This window comes from Xiphophorus maculatus, chromosome 17 (assembly GCF_002775205.1).
Source record: "Xiphophorus maculatus strain JP 163 A chromosome 17, X_maculatus-5.0-male, whole genome shotgun sequence".
In the NCBI taxonomy this organism is placed as follows: domain Eukaryota; kingdom Metazoa; phylum Chordata; class Actinopteri; order Cyprinodontiformes; family Poeciliidae; genus Xiphophorus; species Xiphophorus maculatus.
The window spans coordinates 18,039,615-18,064,836 of NC_036459.1; the positions used below are offsets into that span (position 1 = coordinate 18,039,615).

General features: G+C 41.1%; 1 protein-coding gene across 2 annotated transcripts in view; it reads left to right on the forward strand.

Moving 5' to 3' along the window:
* The first annotated feature begins 4,586 nt into the window (after positions 1 to 4,586).
* The window catches only part of etv6 (ETS variant 6), a 32,086-nt gene continuing 11,450 nt past the window's right edge, over positions 4,587 to 25,222 (forward strand). Inside the window, exons 1-2 of one of the 2 annotated variants that reach the window (XM_023350122.1) lie at positions 4,587 to 5,017; positions 9,252 to 9,381. In XM_023350122.1, coding sequence (XP_023205890.1) covers positions 4,982 to 5,017; positions 9,252 to 9,381 — 166 coding nt within the window. In that variant the 5' untranslated portion in view covers positions 4,587 to 4,981. The remainder of the gene's footprint in view (positions 5,018 to 9,251; positions 9,382 to 25,222) is intronic. The other variant, XM_023350123.1, reaches the window with a different exon arrangement.

A 25,222-nucleotide genomic window follows, 5' to 3' on the forward strand; every position in this document is an offset into this window, starting at 1 on the left:
CTTAACTTTTTTTTTTGTAATACTGCAGTTTGCCACTTGAGGGCGTCATTGTGTAGCATTATTTTTTTCACAATCTTTCAAGGCCTTTTTGTTTCCAGAGAGTTTCCCTGTGCTTTAAAAGTAATCCATGTGGAGTCGGAAGAGTTAAACACGACGAAATTTCCTTCGTCTTTAGCCTTAAAAGAAGAATTTCCTAACAGAATCTCCTATTTTCCAATCTCCCTCAGTGCCAGATAACACTGACCTCATTCCATCCTAAATACATCCAGCTGTGTTTTTGAATTTTGCTTTGATTTTTTTTCTTTTTTTTTTTGGTAATGATAAAACTCATGAATCTAGTGAGAGTTTTATTTTTTAAAGATGCTTTCCGTTGTTTCTGTGCCCAAAACTGAGTTCCCAAACTGAAATATGTCTGTTTTAAGAAACTAGTGGTAACTTCCACTGAGACTTGATAGTTTTCTTCAAATATAGTCGTTTCGACTCTATTTTAAACATTGTGAACTATTATTCACAGTGGATTTTGTTCCGTTAAAACCACAAATGTCAATGTATTTTATGGGATTCATGTTTTTTGTTTTTGTATTTTGTTTATTTACACAAACAGTGTTATGTGCATTGAGGTCATTTATACTAATACGCTCAAATAAAACCAATAGAACTTACTTTATAAGTAAATAGCATTTAACTGCCAGAGTTAGGAAATAAAAACAGGAACGGTGTCTTAAAACAAGAAACTTTCTAACTCGGATGAGATATAAAACCCGTAATAACAAGAAATGTTGTTTAAAAAAGATTTTTATCTGATTAAACCAAAACGTGTGAAAAATGTCTTAACAGTAAAATGGAAACCCTTTGTGGGATGTTTGAGTGTTGTCTTGAGTGGGTTGGAGAGTTAGAAAGCTTTTTATGCCTTCTTAAGAAGTCATTTTCTGTCACAGAAACATATTTTCATATCTTGCTAAAATTATGTACTTTAATAAGAAAGTTTCTTGTTTCGTATCTCGCTGCATTGACAAAGCTTTTCATTTTAATAACATACTGCTCATGTATTCATTTCCTAGTTATAGAAGTTAAATGCTTCAATTAAAATAGAGTCCACTTGTGTGTGACATAACCTCTGTAAGCTTCAAAACACTGTTAGGAAAATCAGCAGAAAGAAAGTTGTGGACTTACCATCAGAGCTACAGTAGAACAGCTTAGATCTACGGTTTAGACTAACCCGACCCAAGCTTGAGCTATTTCGTGAAGACATTTTAAATGGTCAAGAGACATTCCCCAAAAAAGTTGCACCCCTAACAGCAGCCAAGGTGGTTCTCCATCCATCCATCCATCCATCCATCCATCCATCCATCCATCCATCCATCCATTTTCTTACACCCTTGTCCCTTAGAGGGGTCGGGAGGTGCTGGTGCTTATCTCCAGCTAGCATTCCGGCTGAGAGGCGGGGTCACCCTGGACAGGTCGCCAGTCTGTCGCAGGGCAAAACAGAGACAGACAGGACACACAACCATACACACACACACACACACACACACACACACACACACACACACACACACACACACACACACACACACACACACACACACACACACACATCTAGGGAGAATTTAGAGAGACCAATTAACCTGACAGTCATGTTTTTTTTGGACTATTGGAGGAAGCCGGAGTACCCGGAGATAACCCACACATGCACAGGGAGAACATGCAAACTCCGTGCAGAAAGACCCCGGGCCGGGAATCGAACCCAGGACCTTCTTGCTGCAAGGCAACAGGTAGAGCTGTTGCCTTGTTTACATTTTGAATGGTCAGAGACATTCCCCCAAAAAGTTGCGCCCCTAACAGCAGCCAAGGTGGTTCTACAAAATAAATAAAAAATTTTCATCCGCCCCATCATTTATTGACCTGCTTTGGGCTGGTCTTTCATGCAAAACCCCAGAAAAACACTTTGAATTTACAGATTGTAACATGAGAGGATGTGACAAAGTTTAGGAGGCGTGAATACTTTGGCAGACCGCTGTAGAACAAACGGAACTATGCAGACCTTGAAATGGTTCGCAGTCTGCCATTTAATGATGCAGCACAAGCCAAGCAGTGAGTAAACGTTGTTTACGTGTTCTCTTTTTGGATTTTTGTAAATAATTTGTCAAAAAGTGTCCTACCTCGTACAACCTGTTCGATGTGTTATGTTTCTCCAACATAGTGTTAGTGACGTTTGAAAAAAAATATTTAGGAATATTTTTGTGTGGTTGTTGCTCTTTGAACTGCTGGACTGCATGATGCTGTTCTCACCATAAATAACATATATTGCATTAAAAATACAAGTAAAATTTTTTTTAAAAAATTGGACAGATTAAATTCAACAAAAAGACCTGCCCCGAAGTATTGTGGAAAAAATCATTCACAGAGTGGCGACACCCAATGGAGATGACGGGGTACAGCAGTCCATTCATTTATTTATATGTTCATCCTTCATCTCGCCCCTTTTTAATATCAGTCATATATGACAACAACATCATAAAATTCTTAGGTCTGTGGGTAGAGTAGTCATATTGTGATGGGAAGGTTGTAGGTTTGATTCCAGCTTCCTCCTGCCTCATTTCAGGCACTTTACTCCAAAATCTACTGATATGCGTATCGGTGTGTGAATGGGTGAACGAGAGCGAGTGGTCAAAATAATTGGAAAAGCTTTTTGAAAGTCCAGTCCATTTACCAAATATAATGTAAGTTTCTGGTTCACAGTTATTCCTCCATACTGTCAGAGGGACAGTAAATTATGTCAATGAAGGTTACTTCCCCTTACATTGCTTGTTAGGTGTGAAACTGATCAGCCAGAAAAAATAAAAAACTATTTGCATATTTTCCAGTGGCACACAAGTCCAAAAAGTTATTAGTGAAAACCTGCAAATTTGTGGATTTTTTCATAGCGATTACATAGAAGTCGTAACTCTACTTAACACACTATCGGTTAGTGTTTGCTAAGCAATTGATCCAGGAGCAGCTTTTATTTCGGTATCTTCAAGATCAAACATCAGACAGTGTCTCCTTTTGCGGGAGAGTAAAGATGGTTTCAACTGTGCATATCAAAGCTGGGTAGTTATAAGCTCTTTTAGAGGAAGATCTCAAGTATTTGTAGTATTTTAGCTGTTTGTGGGGGATGGGGACCACAGTGAATACCTGTGAATACCATGGGTCTACTATAATGCTAAAAACTATTTTCCATCATCAATTAATGTTTAATAAATATTTCATAGTTCTTGATGTTTTGTGGCGTGTCTTTGTGTGTGGGATTTCAGAAACAGGGGTGTTATACATGCAAAAGCCACCACTGGGCCCCACTAATCTGCCCTTTATGACAGAATGACTAGGAGAAAACTTGCATTACAAGAAAGATTTTTCAGTTTGCCAGAAGCCATTTCAGAGACATGGCATGCATGTGGAAGGAAGACTTCTAGTCAGGTGAGACAAAAGCTCGTCTTCCATGCAAAACTCAGCCTCCCAAAGAAAAATGGCAGTGGTAGCATCATGCTGTGGGAGTGCTTTTCTTCAGTAGGGACAAGGAAGATGGTCAAATCCAATGGCAGGACAAATGTTATATACATGAGCTATTTTGTAACTTTGTGTTGTTTTGTCACATAAAATCACAAAAGAATACACTAAAGGGTCATTGTTGTGCATTGTCCAGGCAAATAGTGACAGTTTACAGCACAATGAGGTAATTGTTACCATCAGTTGTTACAAAAATTCTATCCATATCAAATATGACCTAAAAGAAATTTGACTTTGTAATTTAAAGCCTTGAAATAGGGCATCCATATCAGCCTTTGAACATTTTTACCAGTTTTTCACTGAGAAGTAGCTTATATATATTGAGCTCAACAGATGCGCTGTTCCACCAGGTGTTCGCTAATTGCTTCTGGCTAGTCTGAAGGAGCTGAGTGAGGGAGTTTGTGGAAATTTGCAATCTGTGAGGAGGAAGTTTGCAGATTGCAGCTCAGAGGAGGAGTTCCACCTTGAAGGCGGAGCTAGTTCCACCCAGGCATTTTGCACAGCTGAATGGTTGCCATGGGAGATTAAAGGATTTCTCAAACATGCATGAAAGACTCAAGGCAACACACCACATATGTCTTTGATGAGGGAATAACATTATAACATGACGTAAAGCTCAAAAAAGTTGATTTAACATAATACTGCCCCTTTAAAAATTGTTACATTTCAACATGAGAAGTTCAGGTATTAATATTTTTGCAATGCACTCTAGGTCCAGTCATATTGTTTATACTTTTGCTGCTTAATTTCGCTCAGCAGGGTCTAATTAAAGTATAGAGGTTAAGCCTATTGTGTAACCGCATTTGCTTAAAGCTTTGATTTAAGGAGTAAATAGAAAACCCGTCTGTGTCAGTGTTTCTGTCTCGGCCTGTCGCTGTGTGTAGGCGTGTGTGTGTGTGTGTGTGCGTGTGTCTGTCTGCAAAGCGATCTGCCGCGATTTCCTGCTTCGGGTTTCCCTTTAAAAGGGGGCAAGGCTCATTGCTGGGAATTCACGTCATTTCGCCGTTTTACACACATCCAGATCAATGAGAGAGAGACACAGAGATAAAGAGAGAGAGAGAGGAGAGGAGGACTGGGGGGGTGTTGCTCTCTCTTCCAGGAAGGGATTATTAACCAGCGCGGTGCCGACATGTGAACGAAAACACACGAAAGACAAAAGAAGTTTTCACACCGACAACAGCCGCGCCATGGACCGGGCCAGCAGATAAGGAAGACGGGGGGGAAAAATACAAGCAGAAGAAGCGGGACTACAGGAGAAAAACAACTTCTTCCATAGTGACGAGACGAGCGCTCGGTCTGCCACTCCTGCTGCTGCAGCTGTTCGGGCTTCTGTGAAGGAAAGTGACCGACACACGCAGAGAGAGAGAGAGAGAGAGGAGAGGAAGCACGACGGAAAAGTGGAAGGAGAGGGAGAGAAGTTGTCGGGAAGATAATGTCTGAATCCTCCTCCTCTGCTGCTGCGAACAAGGTAACGCCGTCCGCCGGGCTAACCGAGCTCCTCTCCTCCAGCAGGAACACTTTCCGCAAACAAGAGAAAGAAGCTCGCGCTGCGGACGCACGCGTCTGTTTTTGTTGCTCATCTGTTGCTCGCGGCTCGCTCCACGCGCTCGGCTCGGCTCAGCTCGCGCTCATGATGATGATGGTGGTGTTGATGGGGAAGAAGAGGTCGTGACTGTCGGGAACTGTTTAATTTAAAACAAGGGGGCGAAAGGACCGCGCGAGAACATGAACATACAAACAGCTTCATCAGAGTAAGAGCCGATGAACACACTTTACTAACACTGCTGTAAAAGCTGAACTAATCCCACTGTAGCCCGCATAAAAGTGGGGATTTGACATTTAAAATACAACAGCTTACTCTGAAATAGCATTAAAGCGACTGCAAAAATCATGTTTGAGTTTAAGGTTAAAAATGGTGGTTACAGTGTTTTAAAAGTTCGCGTAGAGGTCATATTTTTAACCAAGACTTCATTTTGAAACGTGTTAAAACATGCAACCCAAAATTACACATTTTTTCACCTATTGCCCTGAAACTGTCTGACCTCCTTTTTACGAGTTAGAATAAATGCCAGTTTATTGACTTGTAATAGCCCCTTTATTCACAGGATAAAGTCATGTTTGTTTTTGTGAAACATGGTGTTTTCACCACTACTAATGACCACAGAAAACAATCTGCCTTGCAGACAGAAAAACCCCTGAAATAATTTACACAGAATATCAAATGATATTCTGGGCATATTTGATTTCATTTATCATGCAATTTTCTTGAAAGTTCAATACAGCATAGAAAGTAAAATACTGATTTTGAGGGGATGACATGGCCAGGAGCATAATTACTAATCAAGTGAATTGAGGCAGCTGCATAAAGTACCTACTAGAAATAAATAGCTACATAAGTGACACACAGCAGGGATATGAAACGACTAATCCCCAGTAAAATGTTTATTTGGTTTTCGAATGAGTCAGAACGATTTATTTATGAAGCATAATGATACCCATTTGTGCTAAAAGAATCACAAAAAAGCAGAGCAGATTGAGACGAATTTCCTTTGATGTGCTCTGATCGGTCATCTGCAGGTTGAATACTAAAAACAAAACCAAAAGAAAATTGTTTTCTTTATGTATTGAGCATATCAAAACTGAGAACTCTCTCTCTTGTAAGTATAAATTCATCAGCCAACAGCATAAACTTTGATGGACATTTTTGAGTGGATCCATTTTTAACTACAAAGCGCTTCCTCGTCTATAAAAGCCTGAAGAAAACAAGAATGAGAAAGACAACAGATCAGGCCCGATACTAGTGAATTTTTTATAATCAATTGTGACTTTTAATACTCTCTGCTCACCATCAGCTGAACACCATTTGGTGTGAAGTGGCTGGTCAGGCAGGACATTTGAAATTCATTATTTAGGTCTTCTAGAAACCCAGAAAGCAGTCCTAAGTGGGAGATGTAGAGCTAGAAATACCAAGGTGTCGTCAGTGTAAAATGTCTGGAGGCAGTGCGAGCGTCTCCGTGACCGACAGCGAGTGATGTTGCCCTGTTTGTGTGGGATGCTCATTACTGAGTCTGATAAGCGTTTGACCGTCCCCGAGAAGTTCCACCTCCGGCAGCTGGAGAGAAGACGGCTGTCCAGCTTCCCTTCCCTCCCCCACCGTTCACCTTCTCACTGCGGCTCTGCTCCATCGCAGGTCACCTTCCCTTTTGACTCCATCACACGACCCAGTCTTAACCGACTCAATCCTAGCTGCATGAAGACTCGGGGGAAGTGAATTTTTAGACAAGCGGCGAGATGGGCCTTTCCTTTCCAACAGGAGGAAATAGGCGAATGAGAGATTATTGCTTGGCTTCCACAGGAAATTCCTTGTACATGCTGTTGGTATGTAAGGCCTGTCAGCGGCTGGATAGTGACAGGAGGCTGGAACCCAAAGGCAAAGCTTCAAATATGTCTGGAATATGTCTTTAGTCAAAAGAAGGGAAGCTAATGAATGATGGACTTATTTTTTAAATCAGGACTGTTAAACAGCAACAACCCCCCCAGAGACATAATAAATAGGTGACAGACATTGTTTGTTGTTTGCCAGATAGATTGTGATAAAGTTAAACTAAGGTTTTACGAGATAAAAAGCTAAGGAAGGAAACATCCTATTACTTTTCAAAAACTTGCAATAATCTATCCAGCAAAACCTAAAACGTATAAGACGGATTCACCGATTAAACAGCCAGTTATTAAAATCAGACAGTTTTCTCTCGACTGGCTCTGACCGATAATCGGTAGCTCAGATTGAACTTTTTTTCCCACCCTGTTCAGTAAATGCATCACAGCTGAAAACGTTTAGAGTCTGAACTTGTGTTGGGTGTCTGTACTCGATCAGCTGCCACAGACTGAATACTTTAAAATACATACGCTGCAAACTTCCAATTGATACAATTCATTTTCACCACGATTCACTCCTGATCAACATCTTCTTTTGATTGAACGTGACACAGCGAATGAACAAATGAATAAAAATACTGAACTCCGGTTTTCCTCTAGGTCTGACATTCGAATTTCAATTTTATTTTACATCACTTTTTTTTTGGCTTCAACACATTAAACATCTTTTGCAGGTTATTTTATGCAGGTAAGACCTGAGATTACAAAACGATCCCCACTCATGCGCCAACTCTTTCACTAAAAGATAATTAGTGTTGTCATTGCCTTGGTGGTATATGGAGAATCTGCTGTGCAACACAGACCTTCATCTGTCTTTAGCCTCTCCAGAAGTTACCAGCTTTCTACTTGCTCATAAATGTTAAACTTGACTTAGCGACATGCAAACTCTGGTAGCAACCACCATGACAATTAAATAGCTGATCAGTGGTGATATTTTAAAAACAGGGACTGAAATAATCCCAAAATATTGGCAGGATATTAATATGAATACTACACCTGAATCTTTTGAAACTGCGCTTTGCTCATAACGATCTATTTTGATATTTCAATCACTAAATATGCCATAATATGCATTATGTGCACAGTGAAAACCATCTTCAAGTCATCTCTAGAGTCTTCCTTTTTTATGTTCTTGGGGGAACAGCCAATCAGCACCAAGGAAAGTGAATGCACCTTATAGATTGGTTGCTTTGCAAATGGTAACCAACAGCGTATCAAATAGCATTTTTGCAGTTATTCCAACTTTGTAAGGTACATTTTATTTAGAATTTTTTAGACATGCGCTACAAAAAAAGAAAACAGTGAACAGGCAACTTTTGTGTGAATAATTTGGAGTCACATGTAGAATATCAATACCAATGTCTCTCAGTCTCTACAAATCGGCTGATTTACTCATTCCGAATTTAAACGCCTCAACAAATGGCATGCGCAAAGTAAAGCAAAGCTTACGCAAATGAGTTTGCATGTGTTAAATTCGAATCAGCTCATGTTAGATGTAAACATAAAACATTGGTATTGGTTGATAAAAGTTTGAGCCATGCATCTTCAGTTTCACTGCATTGTTAAATGATTACGCTTTGAAAAATTGAATAAAAATTGAGTGTATGTTATCAAAATCACAAGATTAATTTGCTAGTTGATATGAAATCAAGGTGAACGTTGCTCTGTTGTTTTTTTTTTTCCTTCCTGGAGAAGCTCTAGGAAGCTGTCAGTGCGCCTCGTTGGACACTGAAGTTTGGCTATTTCACACAATATTTAACTCATTCAAACAATGTAAGAGCCGCCTGGCAATAAGTTACCCTTAAACTACTGAAATTTCAACATTTTTGACATTTCTTGTGACAATTTCAACAGATATTTTCTGGAAATGTCAAAGCCTTTACCAGATTTTTGATTTGTTTTTGGAAGCGTTTAACCTGAAGTTAAATCGAAGTTTATTGTGTTTGTTCCTAAGAGTCTAAAGTTCAATCTTGCCCAACGGTGCAGAACCTCGGTGTCCTGCATAGCAACACATGTGCTGAAGCATGTGTGGCATTCTGTGTCCTAAAGCCTCCAGAAAGCCAGTTCATGACTCAACAGGGCAGTGTGGCGGTTTATTAGCGCTGCATTTTCCTCTGGCTGCAGCGGTTGCTGTGGGAGCACGGCGAGGCGAGGCGAGGTGAGCCGAGGCGGGCTGGCGGCTTGGCGGGGCGGCTGTTTGGGTTCAGGGCCGGTGCATCTCTCGGAGCTTTGTGAGCCATGCTTTGTGTCTCTGTGTCTATTCATAGCAGGAGAGGAGCTCTTTCAGTCCTTCCGCGAACCTGCTGCCAAACTCCACTTCCTCCCCCGTCCATGCTCCCGCCGCGAGGCCAGCCAGCCGAATGGAGGACGAGCCTGCCAGGCTGCCTGCGCACCTGCGTGAGTCATAAAAACACACACACACACACACACACACTCGCAAAACACACGGATGACCGGTGACTCTTCCACACACGTATCGATCGCTCGGTCATCTGAACAGGACAGATGGGCACATCCCCCCCTCCCACCCCACTCTTTCGGCTTTTCATCGCTTGGCCTATGTAGTGATCCTTTAAATCGGTTTATTTTCTTTTTCAGACACAAGAATCAGTTGATATGTGTGGGTGGGATTCTCCTGTTGACACAGTTTGAGCTTCTGGAGACTGCAACGTCACGGAGAAGCAAACAAACCGCTGTTAATTCAAAATATTACAGAATATAACCCATCATTTCCAGTCAGTCCATTATCACAGCTGAGGTCAAACTTTTGAACCTGAACTGATGGACCTACTGCACTGGAACAAGCGACTGTACCTGCGTTTCCATCGACCGCGACATTTCGCAAATTGGAATTACAAAAATAAATTTGTTCAACGGAAACTTCCCAACTTAGAAAAAAAATCTTTTTTTTTTGATAGAAAGTTTTGGTGCTAGGATGTGTTAGCTTTTTGGCCGTACCGTAATTAGTGTATTTTGCAAAAAAGCTATGGAGACACTTTTTTCACAAAAGTCAAATGATCAACAGCTGGATATTACAGCTGGCGGAAAAGATGAAGACGACAGGAAGTGGGGGAAGGATGACGGTGCAGCATGTTGGTTTTTTTTTAATGACTCGCATGAACAGACTTCTTCCTATGTGATCATGTTTCTTAATTAATGTAAACACCACAATTGCGAAATTGTGTTTTTCCCACATTAGCGGAATATCAACAAAGTTTTACACACACTTGTAATGGAAACTCATCCGTTCAGATAATATAGAACTGAAGCAAACAGGGCTCAGAAAGAACGTAGAATTTAGACGTAGAGAGGGAAGACACTGCTGGAGGAGAGGAGCAGGAGGGCTGCGGCGGCTGACAGCTTGTGGAGGCGGAAGAACGTGTGGTACTCACATTAATCTTTGTTTCATGTTTTAGCTCAGCCCATTCATTACATAAAATCTTTATTTCCCCCTTCTTCTAAGTCTTGAATTAGAGATGTCCTTGATTGGTGTGGTATGAACCGACAAAATGACTCCATCTATTTGAGAAACTGCAGTAACAATGACTGGTGCAAGTGGAAAGACGAGAGGCAGTGCTGTGGAATAGAATGAAGTTGGATCAATCTCACATTTTTCCATTGTTTCTAAATGCATCAGGTTCACAACAGCTGAATTTTGAAGACCAGCAGAGCTTCTCGAAGCCCATCAATATAGAAGCTTGGAAAAGTAGAACAATTTGTCTCCAAAAATTCTTCTTGTTAGCCTTTTTGAAACTAATTTGAAGTCAACTTCCAGTTACAGATGCAAAACTCCAGACAACAAAGCATTGCTTAAGCACAAATATGTAATATGCTAACATTGTTTAGGTAGTGAGACCAGAAAAACCACTGGAGTCAGCATTTTAAACTTTACAGAAGTTAAAATGTCTCACAAAATCAAATGTGCCCAAATCATTGTTGGTATTCCACTAAGGTCAAACAAACACTATTTCACAATTAAAACACGATTATAATCACATGCAAACTAGTTTGTTCCTATGAGAAGTCATTAAAAAACATGTCATCATCCTCCTAGCACTTCCTAGTCTTCTGTTTTGTTCGGCCAGTGGTAACATCCGGTTGTTGATCATGCGACTCGTGTGATGCGAAAAAAGTGATTCCATTGCAGTTTTGCGAAAAACACAAAGAAAGACCACCTAATCCTCACTCAAAAAACTTTTTATCAAAAGACCTACGTTTTTTTTAAAAATTGGCACATTTCCTTTATTTTTTGGAATTCCAATTTGCATAATTTTCATTTCGACTGTACTCACTTGGAAACCTGACTGGATTGGTATGAAATGGGTAGCTGGTACCAAGTACAAGCACTTAATGGAAAACCCTAGAAAGCAAGTCAAATTAATCTAAACAGATCCTTGTGAAAAAGGGGGCGAATGGTTGACGTTTCAAATCCACAATAAAAAGACCATTCCATTCCTACAGTTTAAAGACATTTTAATGAGTTGCCAGAGAAAGTAGTTGAGTGATTGGAGTTTTCAGCTGTCATATTGAGTATAGACTAAAATTTTGCACGATTTAGCACCTATACACCAGAGTTTGGTGCATTTCTGTCATAATGTTATGTCATAATCAGGCCATGCATTGTTACCGAAGGATTTTGTCCTTCTTGTGGGGATGAAGGCATTTCTCGAAGCGGTGCTGTGTATACCAGGGACTTTTTCTCTGGGAACAGTAAACATAAGAAAGCTTTGGGAAAACGTCTGTTTTGATGTGGCACGGACCGTCAGTTTGTTAGTTTACTGGAGAGCTCCTTTGATTTTCGGATCATCCATTGTTTGACGTTTTACTGGGAGCCTACTTTGGTGTGAACTGCTGAGAGGAACTTTGTTTCTATTGGTTCCTGTGAACACCTAGAAGGGAGTGACCGCTTACTCTTCGGCCAGAACCAATAAATACCAACTGCAGCTTTTAAATGTTCCTTAATTGGTTGCGTTGAACTTTGCAACGGCAGCATGTTTATTTTGCAGCTCGGTGTTGGCTGCTTATGGTCATTCATCATCTCTCACCCAATCAAATGGGAGGCGAGGCTGGAGCGGGGCCAGCAGATAATCCAACCGTTCAAAGAGTAACCCAGACCCGCCGGATCGGAGCACCTGTCAATGTTTAACCCGCGTGTTTATTTATTTTTTTCTCACAAGTGTGAAGTTCAGGGCTTTCTGCGTGGCGTTAGACTGGCTGTAGCTGGATGAGACGAACAGGAAACTCCCTCCGCGCACTTCCTCTTTTGCATTGTTGCAGAAAAAGGAAGAACGCTCAACAGGTCCGCTTGGGCTTCCTGCCGCGCGAGCCGTCGGGTCAGTTCACATCCGCAGACATGTGGAAGTTCCACTTTGTTTTTTAGTCATGTGTCAAATAAAAGCTCTTGGCGCGCAGACCCGTGCCGCAGTTCGTCTCCAGGCCGGAAAAACGTCCCTTCTTTCATTGTTTGGTTTGAGGCTTCTGCTGGCGGGGCATCCCTTCTCCTCGCTCAAACAGAAGGCGACTTGTCTCGGCCGTGGCCGATCCAAAAACACCTCTGCTTGTCCTTTCTCCAGTTTTCTGTGCAAACAGCACATGCTGGAAAACAAGCTGCTCATTAACCCCCCACACTCTGAGTGAGAGAATATCCTGAGGGGAGGCCGGGGCTGAGGGAAGGAAAAAAAAACTGAAGATGAGAAGGAGGAGGGAGAGTGGGGTGAAAAAAAAGACAGAAAGAAAAAGAATGAGGGAGGAAATTGCAGTGTGGGCAGAAATCCGCCTTCTCCATTTCCTGGGGAGGAAGTGGATTAGATCGGAGAGAGTTGCAGCCTGCTCCTCACACTGAAGAATGCTACCAGGCTTGATTTTTAACCCTCTCAGTCAACACTTCTCTGGAACCCTGCAAAGGTGCATTCAGAAAGACTCTCCTTCTCTAACAAACTAAAAAAAAAATGTCCACAGTATAGATGGTCAAGGATGCAGTGTGTTCACTTCTTTAGGTTATGAATTAATTATAACATATTTTTATCTAAGAAAGTTTCTAACAAAGAGATTTCAAAATGACATCCCATCCTACCTAACCAAGGTTGGATTATTGTTCTAGTAACGACGTCAAGCCTATCTAAAAATCAATATTTTCAGCCAGTATTGACGTTTTATACTTGCCTACAGTAAATTCGGGCCACTGCTGAGTGATTATTCACACTGCATAATAAAATGCCACAGAGTCACTAGCCTGGTAAAAACCAGACCCTGGTTCTACGCTTTGCTTTGTGCTGAAGGCCTGCACCTTCAGCTGTTGAGAAATGCTTGTGTCCTGTGGATGTAGCCTCTGTTGAAGCTCAATCGCCGCAATGTACGTAACGAGCCAGCTCAGTGGTAAAGGAAGCTAACTGAAGCTAACAGCAAATGCGTCCGCCGTAAAAAGCTAACATTCAGCCAAGCCCCTTCCTTTGCTATTAGCAGAGCCAACTGGAAAATCAGACTTGTACATGTGAAGTTGAGCAATAGCATCGTTGCAAGCAATAAAATGTCTTAAACATTCCTCTTGCTCTAACTTTTACTGCTCAGTATTTGGAAGCGTAGCCAAAACCGACTGAATGGCTTCGTTAACTTCCTCTGCTGTCGTCGTTAAAACTACAGGTGGACTACAATTCTAAAATGGCGCAGAAAATCAACGTCATTCAGAAGCTCTTTATTGATGCCAAAAGGGAAATTAAATGTTGTAATTTGTATCAATTCAAATTCTTCAGAGTGACCTTCAGCGATGGATGTTGTTAATACTGATAATTACAGGCATATTCTCATTATCCATAACATTTATTGACTGCCCGCCTTTTTATGACTGGAATTATTTCCATACAGCCAAGTTTATCTTTGCTGTAACCAGGACAATAAAGTAGTAGCCTTCCTTCAGCCAGCTGAGCAGCAATGTGCAGCCTTCCATTACAGACCGGGAAACTGAAAAGGCCAGGAATGGAAAATTGACTTTTCATATTGTGCGATGAGATGGATGTCGAAATCTACAAAGGCTATGGAGGAACTGAAGACCTGGATTTTTCTAAAATCCAGAACAAATATTAGGAACTCATGATATATCAGCATTAACATTGGTATTGGTCATTTTTTAATGTATTGTACATATTTAAAACTTAATAAATGTGAAAAAGATATTTTCATGTTTTTATTTGTCATTCTGCCTCGTAAAGCACACTGAACTAGATGATGAGGATCCTTTGGACACCTATGGATAAAAGCAGAAATCAATACGAATAACTGACTTTGAATCAAATTGTGAGCCCAAAATTCGGAATCGAATTGTGAGATAGTAAAAGATTCCCACCCCTACTAGAAACCTTAAGACAAGTAATATTGAATTGACTACCAAAGGAACAATTTGTCCCACGTAATATAACGGCTTCTTAAAAGATTCCTCACACAAACTCTCATCAGCTGAATTTGTCGGGTTCTAATTCGGTCGTGAACTGGGTTTGTTGGTCATTGCGCCGTCATGGGCCATGAACGTGCCACGAGTGAGTTGCATTTAGTTAAAAAAAAATAAATAAACAAAGAGGTAGATGAATTATTTAAAGACCTGCGTCACTGAGTGATGCTCCCGATGCACAATAAACACGGAATGCAAAAAGAGCAGCGGCTGGCGGAAGGGAATAATCTTCCAGGACGGTTTTTAAAAAAAAAAAAAAATCTATGTCCATGGAAACAAGGCTAGTTTCCTTGGTTTTTGTGTGTGCTTGCGTGTGTGTGTGAGCTCACAGCTGGGTTTGCACTGTGCATGCTTGTATGCGTGGGTGGATGAGTGTGAGTGAATCTTGTGTCTTTGTGGAAAGCTTGCCAGAGGTAGTGTAGGTGTAGACTGTATGCATGCCCCACCACCTCCTCAGCTTCCTTTGGCCGCTGTTTCTTTATGGTCTATTAGCCGTTTTACTGTGGGGGAGCTGGTGTAAAAGAAGTGTGTGTGTGTGTGTGTGTGTGTGTAGTGTTTGTTGGGTCTTTCTGAGGGGAAATTTCCGGCCCCTGGAAGCAGCTCTGTCCTCAGGAATTTCCTGAGTGGGCAGACGTTGCTTCCTGAATAAATGTTGTTGTTGTTATGTGCATGTGTGTTGGGGTGAGCGTGTGTGTGTGTGTGTGTGTGTATTGTAACTTCTTTTTTTTTTCTCCTGTGAAAGGGAAACTGTTCTCACACAGGCTAACGAAGCTGAGCGCAGCCCCCTTCTCTTCCTGTTCGCGACACACTCCACATGGTGCTTCTGACGTGGGGGTGGTGGGCTTGCTGTTCTCATAACATCACAAAGCACACACACACACACACGCACGCACGTACACCCCGCTACGCACGCAAGCATCTCTGGTGTGGTGATTTTACGCTTTTATAGGAAATGCAACTAAAGCTGCAATAACTGGAAATTCTCTTCCTGTTGTTAAACGTCGTTTCATAGAATTCCTTCCATGTGCTTCCCAGACACTCTGGATCTTGTGGCTCTTCCCTGCCACATGGGAAGTAATGTGTTTTTGTTTGTTTGGATTGAGGAAAAAGACGAGAAGAACAGACCACCCAGTCATTTATGCAGCAAAAGACTTCAAGGACATTTCCACCACCCAAAAAAAAAAGATTTTGACACTTTGAAGAGTCGAAACCATCAAAACCAGCCTAAGGACTGACGTTCTGCGTCTCCGCTTTCATTTCCTCATCAGACTGGATTTCCCACAGTTCGGCTTGGCAGGAACCTTTTAGTTGGACTTGCTTCAGGGTCCAAACTGAAAACGTTTTCTGCTCATAAATGCAATTTAGCAAAGTTTGCATGATCGTTCATGAGCACTGGGCATGCCTGTGCTGGTGCGAACAGAAACCGGGGCCTTCGTTGATTCTCGGAAGAAAATACCAGATAGCAACATCAAAAGTGGAAAGTAAGACAAGGAGAGGAGCAAAATGGGGAGTGAGGTTGAATTCTCAAAGACAAAAACATGAGTACAAGGTATAATACAAGATATTACACTAATATATATAATTAGTTACATTATATATATGTATAATATTATATAATGTATATTATATTATGTATAATATTGATATATATAATTAGTATAATACTGATTATTATTTTTTACTGTATTTATTATTTCCTTTTTTTTTTAATCGCCCCGCAAAGGGTCTTTTTGTGGGCTCTAGTGTCCCTTTTTCAAAGTAGGCTGACAGGACAGGGGGAAGACATGCGGTAAACGTCGTCGGGTCCAGGAGTCGAACCCGCAACAGCCGCGTCGAGGCCACATTTCCTCTGAATGTGGGTCACGCTAACCCCTCCGCCACCACGGCACGCCCATTATTTACTTATTTTAGATTTTTTGTGTGCTATTCTGGAACAAGCAAAATTTCCCCTCTTTGGAGATTAATAAAGTGTTAAGAAACATCAGCGCAAAGAAGAGTAGGACATTTTTGACGCTTGAATAGTTTTAAAAAACTAAAGATAAAAACATGTGTGCCTCTGAAACCTGTGTGAGAAGCTAAGAAATGCAGCAGGACTGGACAACGTAAGAATTTTGGCTCACGAAAAATTAGTCATTTCAAGATCATGAGTTGTTTCGTTTGATAAGCTGTTACAGCTTCAACATAAAACTATTAAAATAATATAAAAATAACTTAGAAATGCGTTCAATAGAAAAATCTGCTAATAGGTGAATCTGCAAACATTTTACAATTTAGGCAGGAATCTAATGTAATCTAACACAGACGGCATTTTGTGTTTGTTTACCATGACTACCACAACTACTACTACTAATGTTAGCAATACATAAAATAATCATATGGAGAAACCAGTTTGGGCTCAATTCAGGTCTTAAATATGTGCTTCGTGATAAAATCATTTTGTAAATTTATATTGTGAATATACTGGCAAAAAAAACAAAAGTAATTTACCGCCACCATATTTTTTCAGCCTTAGCATAGAATAATTTCTGTACATGGAATTTGCTCTGACTTAAAGTTTTCAGGATAAACGGAGACTATATTTCTCACAAATGTAGCTACATGCCAGTTCTTAGTGACAGACAGCTTTAACAAATACTTAACAAGTTGGTGTACTGCAAATAACATACTGATTTGGTTGAACATAAATCATCAGTGTGCAGTTAGAAACCTTTGCTACGCCGTTGTACGAGTAAGCGATGCATGGCTAGTCCTGTCATAGGCTAATGTAGCTTTTAAAGCAGAAAACATAAAATGTAACTTTATGTGGAATTAACGTAGCAACCTGATAGTACTTGTAACTTGCCTAAAGTTTGACAATAATGTACAGCTGAAGATTAGCACTGCCACTCAGTCCGAAATCATAATGCAGTTAGCTTCTGGGACATGAAAGAGAAGATGGTTAAACGATTTGTAACCTTTTAAAGGAATTACAGAAAACATTCCTCTTTGATTTCATAAAGATTGCACTTTGCTTGGCGAAATTGGCAACCCTATTAAACTGACATTGATACAAACCAATTACGATCTTAAGTTTAGCTTCACAGAGACTTTATTCTGGACAGTTGAGCACACCAAGTTGATAAGTCTTTGTTGAAGCCGTCTGCGTTGCTAAGAGTCGAGGTGGAGTTACATTTCTCAGAAATACAGACCGACTATCCCAGAAGGTCTGAGTCAGAACCTGACATTCCAGAATACATTGGACATTTCTTTGACTTTCAGTGCTTTGTTTAGTATTCCACGATTACAACAATATAAGTTCACGCTTCTGGCATTTTATGAAAACTTTCCACAAAAAAGAAGAAGAAAAAAAACATACTTGGAAAGAGAATATATTACAGAAAAGCAGATAGGAGAGTTTTAGGGTGCATTCACACCAGCCCTGTTTGGTTAGTTTTAATTCAACTTTAGCGTGTTTGCCTGTAAAGTTTGGTTTGTTTGGGGAAGTGTGAATGCACAAGCGAACTCTGATGTGGAACAAAAAAGCGAACTGTGGTCCGCCTTAAAATCTACGTCTCTGTTTGGTTGAAGTGAATTCTGAAGCAATTCGAATACCTGAGTTAACAGCAAGTGGACCAAAAACCGCTCCAAAAGCAGGAAGCGGACTATAACGCAGGGCATTCTGGGTAAATACAACCAAAATCAAACACACAAGTCTCTTGCTAGCGGGAGAAATGACTCATTGCCTTTTGCAAAGACAAAAGAGAAATCCTACCACTGCTAAAACCTTGAAGCCACTTCATATTTGTTTAGATTTGGTGAAGAAGGAAGTTGCGTTCAGTGTCTTCTTCAGAGTTTTTGGTGCAGCACCATCACAAGCGAGCAGGGGAACAGGACTTTCAAAGAGTTAGATTCATTTGATGCAGATCAGTGTGAAAGTGAACCATGCCAGCTGAAAATGTAACAAATGTTACAAATTTGCTCCCCAATAGCTCGCTACTTAGAGGAACAGGAGATAAAACCAAGCGGTTCTTTCCAAGAAACCCTTGTTTTATATCACCAATATGCATCCAAAATCATTTCCATATTAGTTAAATTGTTACATTTGATACAAACTGTATCGATGTTTTGCCAACAGCAGGTTTTATTTTAGGCCTAGATGCATATTTGCATTAGATAAGATCAATGTAAGCGTTACCCTACTTTAAATACTAACTGCCCATTGTTCACCTGAAGAGCAGTATTAAATGACCTGTGCACAGGTGTGTTGGTTACCAGCCTCCTTTGAAGTTGCTGCATTTCCAAAAAAAAAAAAAAAAAAAAAAAAAATTAAGGGGAAGAGGGGGAAAAAAAATTGGCTTGCGAAGAAAACAGAAGAGTGGCAGTTGGCGCTGGATTCAGGAACCAACTGTACAAGAGTCGGCTTGCTCCCACTTTCAACAGCTTACTATCAAAAACAGGTCGCGCTACTTCCTGGCCATAAAAGTTCAGAGTGATTGATGAGCTGCTTTATGTTTGTTTTGACTGGATGGAGTCCAGTTTAGCCGGACGGGGACAAGCACGTGCATGCCGGTGGAGGAAACACAGGATGTATGGGAGGGTTGAGGTGGGGGCGCGGGAACTTTTGACTGAAAAGTAAAAGTGTGTGTGTATGTGTGTGTGTGTGTGGACAGGGATTTTTTTTCCCTGCCACACCTACCTGACAGGGAATTAATGCGCACAAAGGACGGGAAGATGAATGCTAAGTATATACTAAAGTTAGGAAATGTGCAACTCTCATCCCCTCATGTTTCTGAGTCAGGGTGTTAGTGGGTCACCTCCTTTCTCCCTCCTTCTCTGTCTGAAGAAAGAAAAGCCGTTTCTCGATGGAGACAGTAAAACTTATGTCCGCCTACTTCTGGGCTGCGAGAAATGGAGTAATATTTACTCAAGAGGCGGGTGACTAAGTAACTTTGAGTTTTCTCAGTTTGGATATTATTCATCCAGGTCAGGATAAGGAGAAATTCTCAGTCTGAGATGGATATGTATCGGCTATGTGTGTGTTTACCAAGACCTGGAGTCTGGGGCTTGAAAATAATATCTGATCTGACTTTCACATCCCGTTAATCTGTGATTTAGTTCCAGTTTCACACTTTAGAAAAGGAAATGGAACCCTGAACAATATGACGCACCTGCATGACTCAACAAACAATGTTTGGAAAACTTTACATGTTTTATGATCAATATACAGCACCAGAACAGCTACAAAGGAATGCTAGCTTAATATGAACTTAAACGTAATCTTTTTGTGGCCGATCCTACACGTCTTTTGACATGGCAGGGAAAAAAAGCTATTGCTGCCACGACTTGGGGTAAAAAAAAACAACACACTTTCTTACTTCAAAATATTCAGTTGTCAACAGGAGTATGGAGCATCGCCATGACAGGAACAAACTATAGTCCGATTAGTCCAGATTAGGTATTCATGTATGAAGTGACCAAAACTACAAATGTATTTAAAAACCAGCACCGGTTCTTATTGGAGGATATAGTAGAGCTAGTTTCCCAGCAATACAAATCAATTAATAATAAAATTATTGCTCATCAGTGGCAAATTATTAAAAATATTGAAGTTCACACCTTGAAGATTTCTTGTAAGGTAACAAAAACAAGCGGCAGTGGGGCGGGTGAGACTGGTGTCACAGTATTGGACAGGACCTTGCAGGGCAGAACGGACCTCATTAACTCATCTGACTGAGAGGGGAAGTTAACGGCTTCTGTACCGCAACAACGAAACAAGATACCGATGATCTCATCCTCCTCTTCCCTCCATTCATCCCAATCGCTTATGAGTTGCCTTGGCAACTTGAGAGCTGCGTGCGTGTATGTGTGTTAGCAAGCATTAGCGGGGGCCTGAGAAACCACAGAGTGAAAATTATGTGTCATCAGAGAGGATTAGGAGCCCACGGTTTAGTCGAGGGTTTGGGATCCTGCTGCTGTCGTGCTCGAGGGTTTTTTTCTTCCTCTTCCCAGAGTAAACACACACACACACACACACACACCCCGATGCGCACCCCCACACACAGTCACACAGATATGTATACAGATTCATGAACCTCTTTAATCTGAGATGTGTTCAGCAGGGAGCCTGATGAAACGGAAGTCTTGAAATTGATTTTTGTTCCTGCAACATGCAACAAATCTGGTTCAGAGTTTGTAACAGAAAACAGACAGAGCAAATTCACCAGCACCAAATAGTGTGTGAATGTGCTGAATGCACGTTAGGACAGAAGGTGCTTTTCTTCCTCCTCTGTTAAATGACCATGCCTTTAATGTTAAGATTCCCAAAATATTTACTGTTTAGGGGTTTTAAATTTGTAGTTGATTTTAAATAGACAGATTCCTGACATCCATTACAACTTCCATACAACAAATGTAACTGAAGCACTTTGTTAACTTCATCAAATTGTCTACAAACTTTTAATTAGTTATCTATGACTTCTTGTTTCTCTATGGTGGAAATGTGACGTAACCCGGAGTCTCTTCTCGGTCATTCATGTTCGGCAGATATGTGTTTATCTTCATAAGTCAGGAAATGGCTACAAGGGAATAAATACTCGCCCACATATAGAGTCAGAGCAATAATTAAAAAGTTTTAAACAACCAGAGCTGTGACAAACACTGTGGAGACCCTAGTTTATCTTTCCACCGCACATAGGGAGGAGGATGGTAAAGGAAAATAGAGTCTTCAAAGCTCACTGCAGCAAAGGGTGACATTTGGGGGTCACCAGGTCTCCAACCATTAACATTCCAGCTGGTTGTTAAAGAGTAAATTTTCTGTCCTACTGTCATGAGTATAAAGGTCTATATGCTTATGTTAGTTGAAACAACAAAGTTCATTCCAGGGACCGCATTAAGTTCTACACAAGAAACTTGGTGGAGAACCTCGAGGAAATCCATATGCTTCTCCCCCATGGCACCTTACATCACCGTAGTAACAAAGCCCACTTCAACATCCTGACAAAAGACACAATAAAAACAGAAAAAAAAGTTCTGCCCAGATTAGTTAATTGAAACCAAGCAAGAACTCCCAAACCGTTTGCTCCCCCATGTCCAGGACATTTATGTGTGTCTTCTAATTCCTACTGGGACTTCAACAGAACTGTTCTTTGGTTTTATCTGAAATATACAGGTGGGTGGGAAAGAAAGTCACTATGGTGGAGGATCTGTCCTGCTGTGGAGCAGCACTGTAAACATCATCAGCTTGGGTAGCTTGTCAACTGATCAGCAATTTCCCCTTAGGGATCAATAAAGCATATTCCATTCCAGAAGGCATCACATCATAAACCTTTGAAAATATCAGGATCTTTAAGTAAAGACCTGGTAGCTTTGGGTGGGAAACTAAAAATAGGTCATCTTTGGACCTTTTAGCAGACGAATGATCTAAAACATATGGCCAAGTCAACACAGACACAAGATCAACCTTCTACCATTAGCATTTTAGGATGCTTTCACACCTGACAGTCTGGTAGACTTGGTTCGATTGGAGAGCAAAACTAGAACATGTTACATTTTCATCTGGTGCAGTTTGCTTTCTCACTGTACTGTGTAAAAACTAACCAAACCCTTTAGAGAACCTGTTCCCTCCATTGCCTGTGGTGGCGCTGCACCAAGAATGACTGAAGGAAACAATGCAAAAACCTGCCTCTAATAAAGACACTGAGCGAAACTTCCTTCTTCACGAAATATGAAAAAAATGGACTGGCATGAAAGTTAAGTGGTTGTAGGATCTTTTGTCTTTGGAAAAAGATCATGAGTCATTTCTCCTGTGAGGGCTGGACTCCCTATTTTGCAGTGTAGTTCACTTCCTGCATCTGAAGCGATCTACGGTCCACTTGGCGTTCACATGTACACTAGAACGCACCAGAGTTTACTTCATGTGAAGTCAAACTAGAATTCAAACTAAACAGGCGTAGTGGAGTGGGCTGTTTCCTATATTGTAGTGTTCACCAGGACATTTCAGAACCAAAACTTTTATTTTTAGTGGTTATTTATGGTTTCTGTAGCACATTTGGCCGACGCAGTGTATTCCTAAAGTTATCAGTGATGTCTGTTACTAGAAACAATCTGTTGCTTGGATTATTATAATTTCTATGCCAATACTGCCCGATAGCTGCTCCATGAAGCAGGAAGTCTTTTGTATGTAGCATCTATTATGGACATGTGGGCCGGCAAGACTGAAAAAGAAAAAGATACTTGGTTTACGGTCTTGGTGACAAAATAAAAACTATTTCTGTTTTAATATTGGAAGCCATTCTAAATGTTCACTTTGACTGACAGCTTGTGAATTTGGCATCATCACTCCCCAAGGCCATGTAAATGTTAGGATCTATTCACTGTATATAGCAGTGTTGCATATTGTTATGAAGGAACTTTTCATAAACCTGTTTTATGGTCTGATCCCCCTTGTGGACTTTGCTTACTGTGCAGATTAGATCCTAGAATAAACACAAGTTGCCACAGAAATAAGTTAAGGAAGGAATTGACTGGACATGACGTCCGGCTCTGGAAACTCGATCTGCTCTCCGGATTAGTTATCCGTTTCCCTTCCTGTGTGCCTTTCCTTCCTCTTCTTGCATATTTGTTTAGTCCTATTGCTGTTTTATCCACGCTGCCTCAATTTATTGTCTTGACGCACCATCCGCTGCTGCTCTCACCACACTTTCCTTTCTGTTTCCTCTCTTCCTTTTTTTTCGTCTCTGTGCCGCTGTCAGTTACTGAACCTCCCTGCGCTGCTCTCTAACCCTGCCACAGGAAGCTTCCTGTGCTGAAAAGGAGCCCACGCTGGATTACTTCCTGCCAAAGAGCGTTGTGGGACACGTTTGTTTGGGCCCCCTTCTTCCTCCTCCTCCTCCTCCTCACTCCTTCTGCTCCCCTCGCTGCTTCCTCCTCCGGCCCCCGTGCAGATGGCCGAGGCCGGCAGACCGGATCTCACAGGGCTTTTGGAACAGGCGGAACGGCTCTCCGGCCCTGGAGAGAGCATACCGCAGCCGTGACCTCTTGACCTGAGCTTCACTTCTGCCCGCCCCGGCTTCACCGCTCTCACAACTCGGCCACGGGAGACCAAAGTACAGCTGGTGCACGTCGTGCAGATGGCAACTTGATTCAATATTAATAAGTCGGGGATGCATTCAGCTGTATCACAGTTGCCGTGGTTCTATTTTCCGGCACAGAAAGCTACAAGGTTGACGCATTTTGATGGCAAATTTGACTTGTGCTGAGCTGATTTCGTCAATGAAGCAGAAACCCACCAAGAAAATAGGATCCAACTTTTTAAAAATTTTTTATTCACAACCCTTGTTGTTGTGAAGTACCTTAATCCCATTTGCAGACACCTTCCTCAGCCTGTCGTCTGAGGGTCAGAGCTGTGCTTCAGATAACCTCGACCCTTCCTGGCTTATTGCCAACTGAATATAGAGGCCTAGAAGGAAAGGGAAGAAACAGAAATCTGACAATCTGGACAGAGTGTCATTTTAGATCGATTGCTCTCTGAAAACTTCCTTTGTTTGACATGTCGGGGTGAGCGGAAAGCGAGGGGGAGGGAGTGGAAGCAGACACACGGTTCTTATTACTCGTGTGACAAGTGACATTGGCGGCCAAAGATAACAGCTGTCCGACTCCCAGAGGAAGTGTTCGAGTCTGTCCGATAAGTCGGGCGTAAGAAACGAGCGGCTTGTGCTCAGTGTGGGCGTCGTGGACGGCCTGATCAGAGCGGCGCACGCTTAGCGGTTTGGTTTCACCTGTGCGAAACAGAGAAGAGGATACAGGAAAGAAAAGGGAGGTGAGCCTGAGTCATACTGTAGATCATCAGGTTCCAGCAAGAGAAGAGTGATATGATGAGGCAGCGGTATCACATGCTGACTGGCATAAATGCAGGCCAAAAATCGGTTGCTGAATGCTTTTGGTGGTCGATTTGGAAACATTTGACATTTTAACCAAAGATCTTTTCGATAATGATCTTTGAGGCAAAAACAAACAAAAAAAGGCCATAAAGTTTAAATTATTATGTATTAAAATGTTGGTATGTGACTTCATTGCAAAGGGTGTAGCAATAAAAAAAATGCAGCAGCATTTTCTAGGAAGAACTTCCGAAGCATTAAGTAAATAATGAATATTAATTTTCAAACAGTTATTTAGTCCTTCCGTTGTTTTAAGAGACGGAGTTACTTGGACCCCACGGTCTGGTGGTGTTGCACTGACCCCGCATTCGTTTTACAATTTTTTTGTGCATGTGGTTTCGGAAATGTAGAAAGGATGTGATTGTTTAGTAGAAAAGAGACGATTATTTAACTTTTTTATTTTAAGCTGTTTTAAATACTCATCCTGCTTTTCTGTTCTCGACTTTTAGACGTTTAACCAGCAAAATCATAAACCAGGACAAGGAAATAAACAGGTTTTCAGAATATTTGAGCAATTTGTTTAATAATTTACTTAAAATGAGAGATTCCTCCATGAACCACGTTTTTCAGCAGGGTCATAAAGATTTCTCCTAACAGGGTATTTTCTGTACTTGTTCAGGTGACTGTAAATACTTCTCTGTTGTTATAATAGATTTTCTTACACTCTTGTTCCCTGGCCAGTGAGCGAAACACGAGGTGTGAAGAAGGGAAATAAAAAAGCGACTGTTTGATTTGTTTCCTCCGCTCATTTTTCCTGTCATGCGTGTCTCATTCTGAAAACAAACCAATCAACCTTCCATCCGCTAACGTGCGTCTTCAGGGTTAACAGAACAAAACAGCAAAGTGTATTGTAACACACACACACACATACATATATATATAT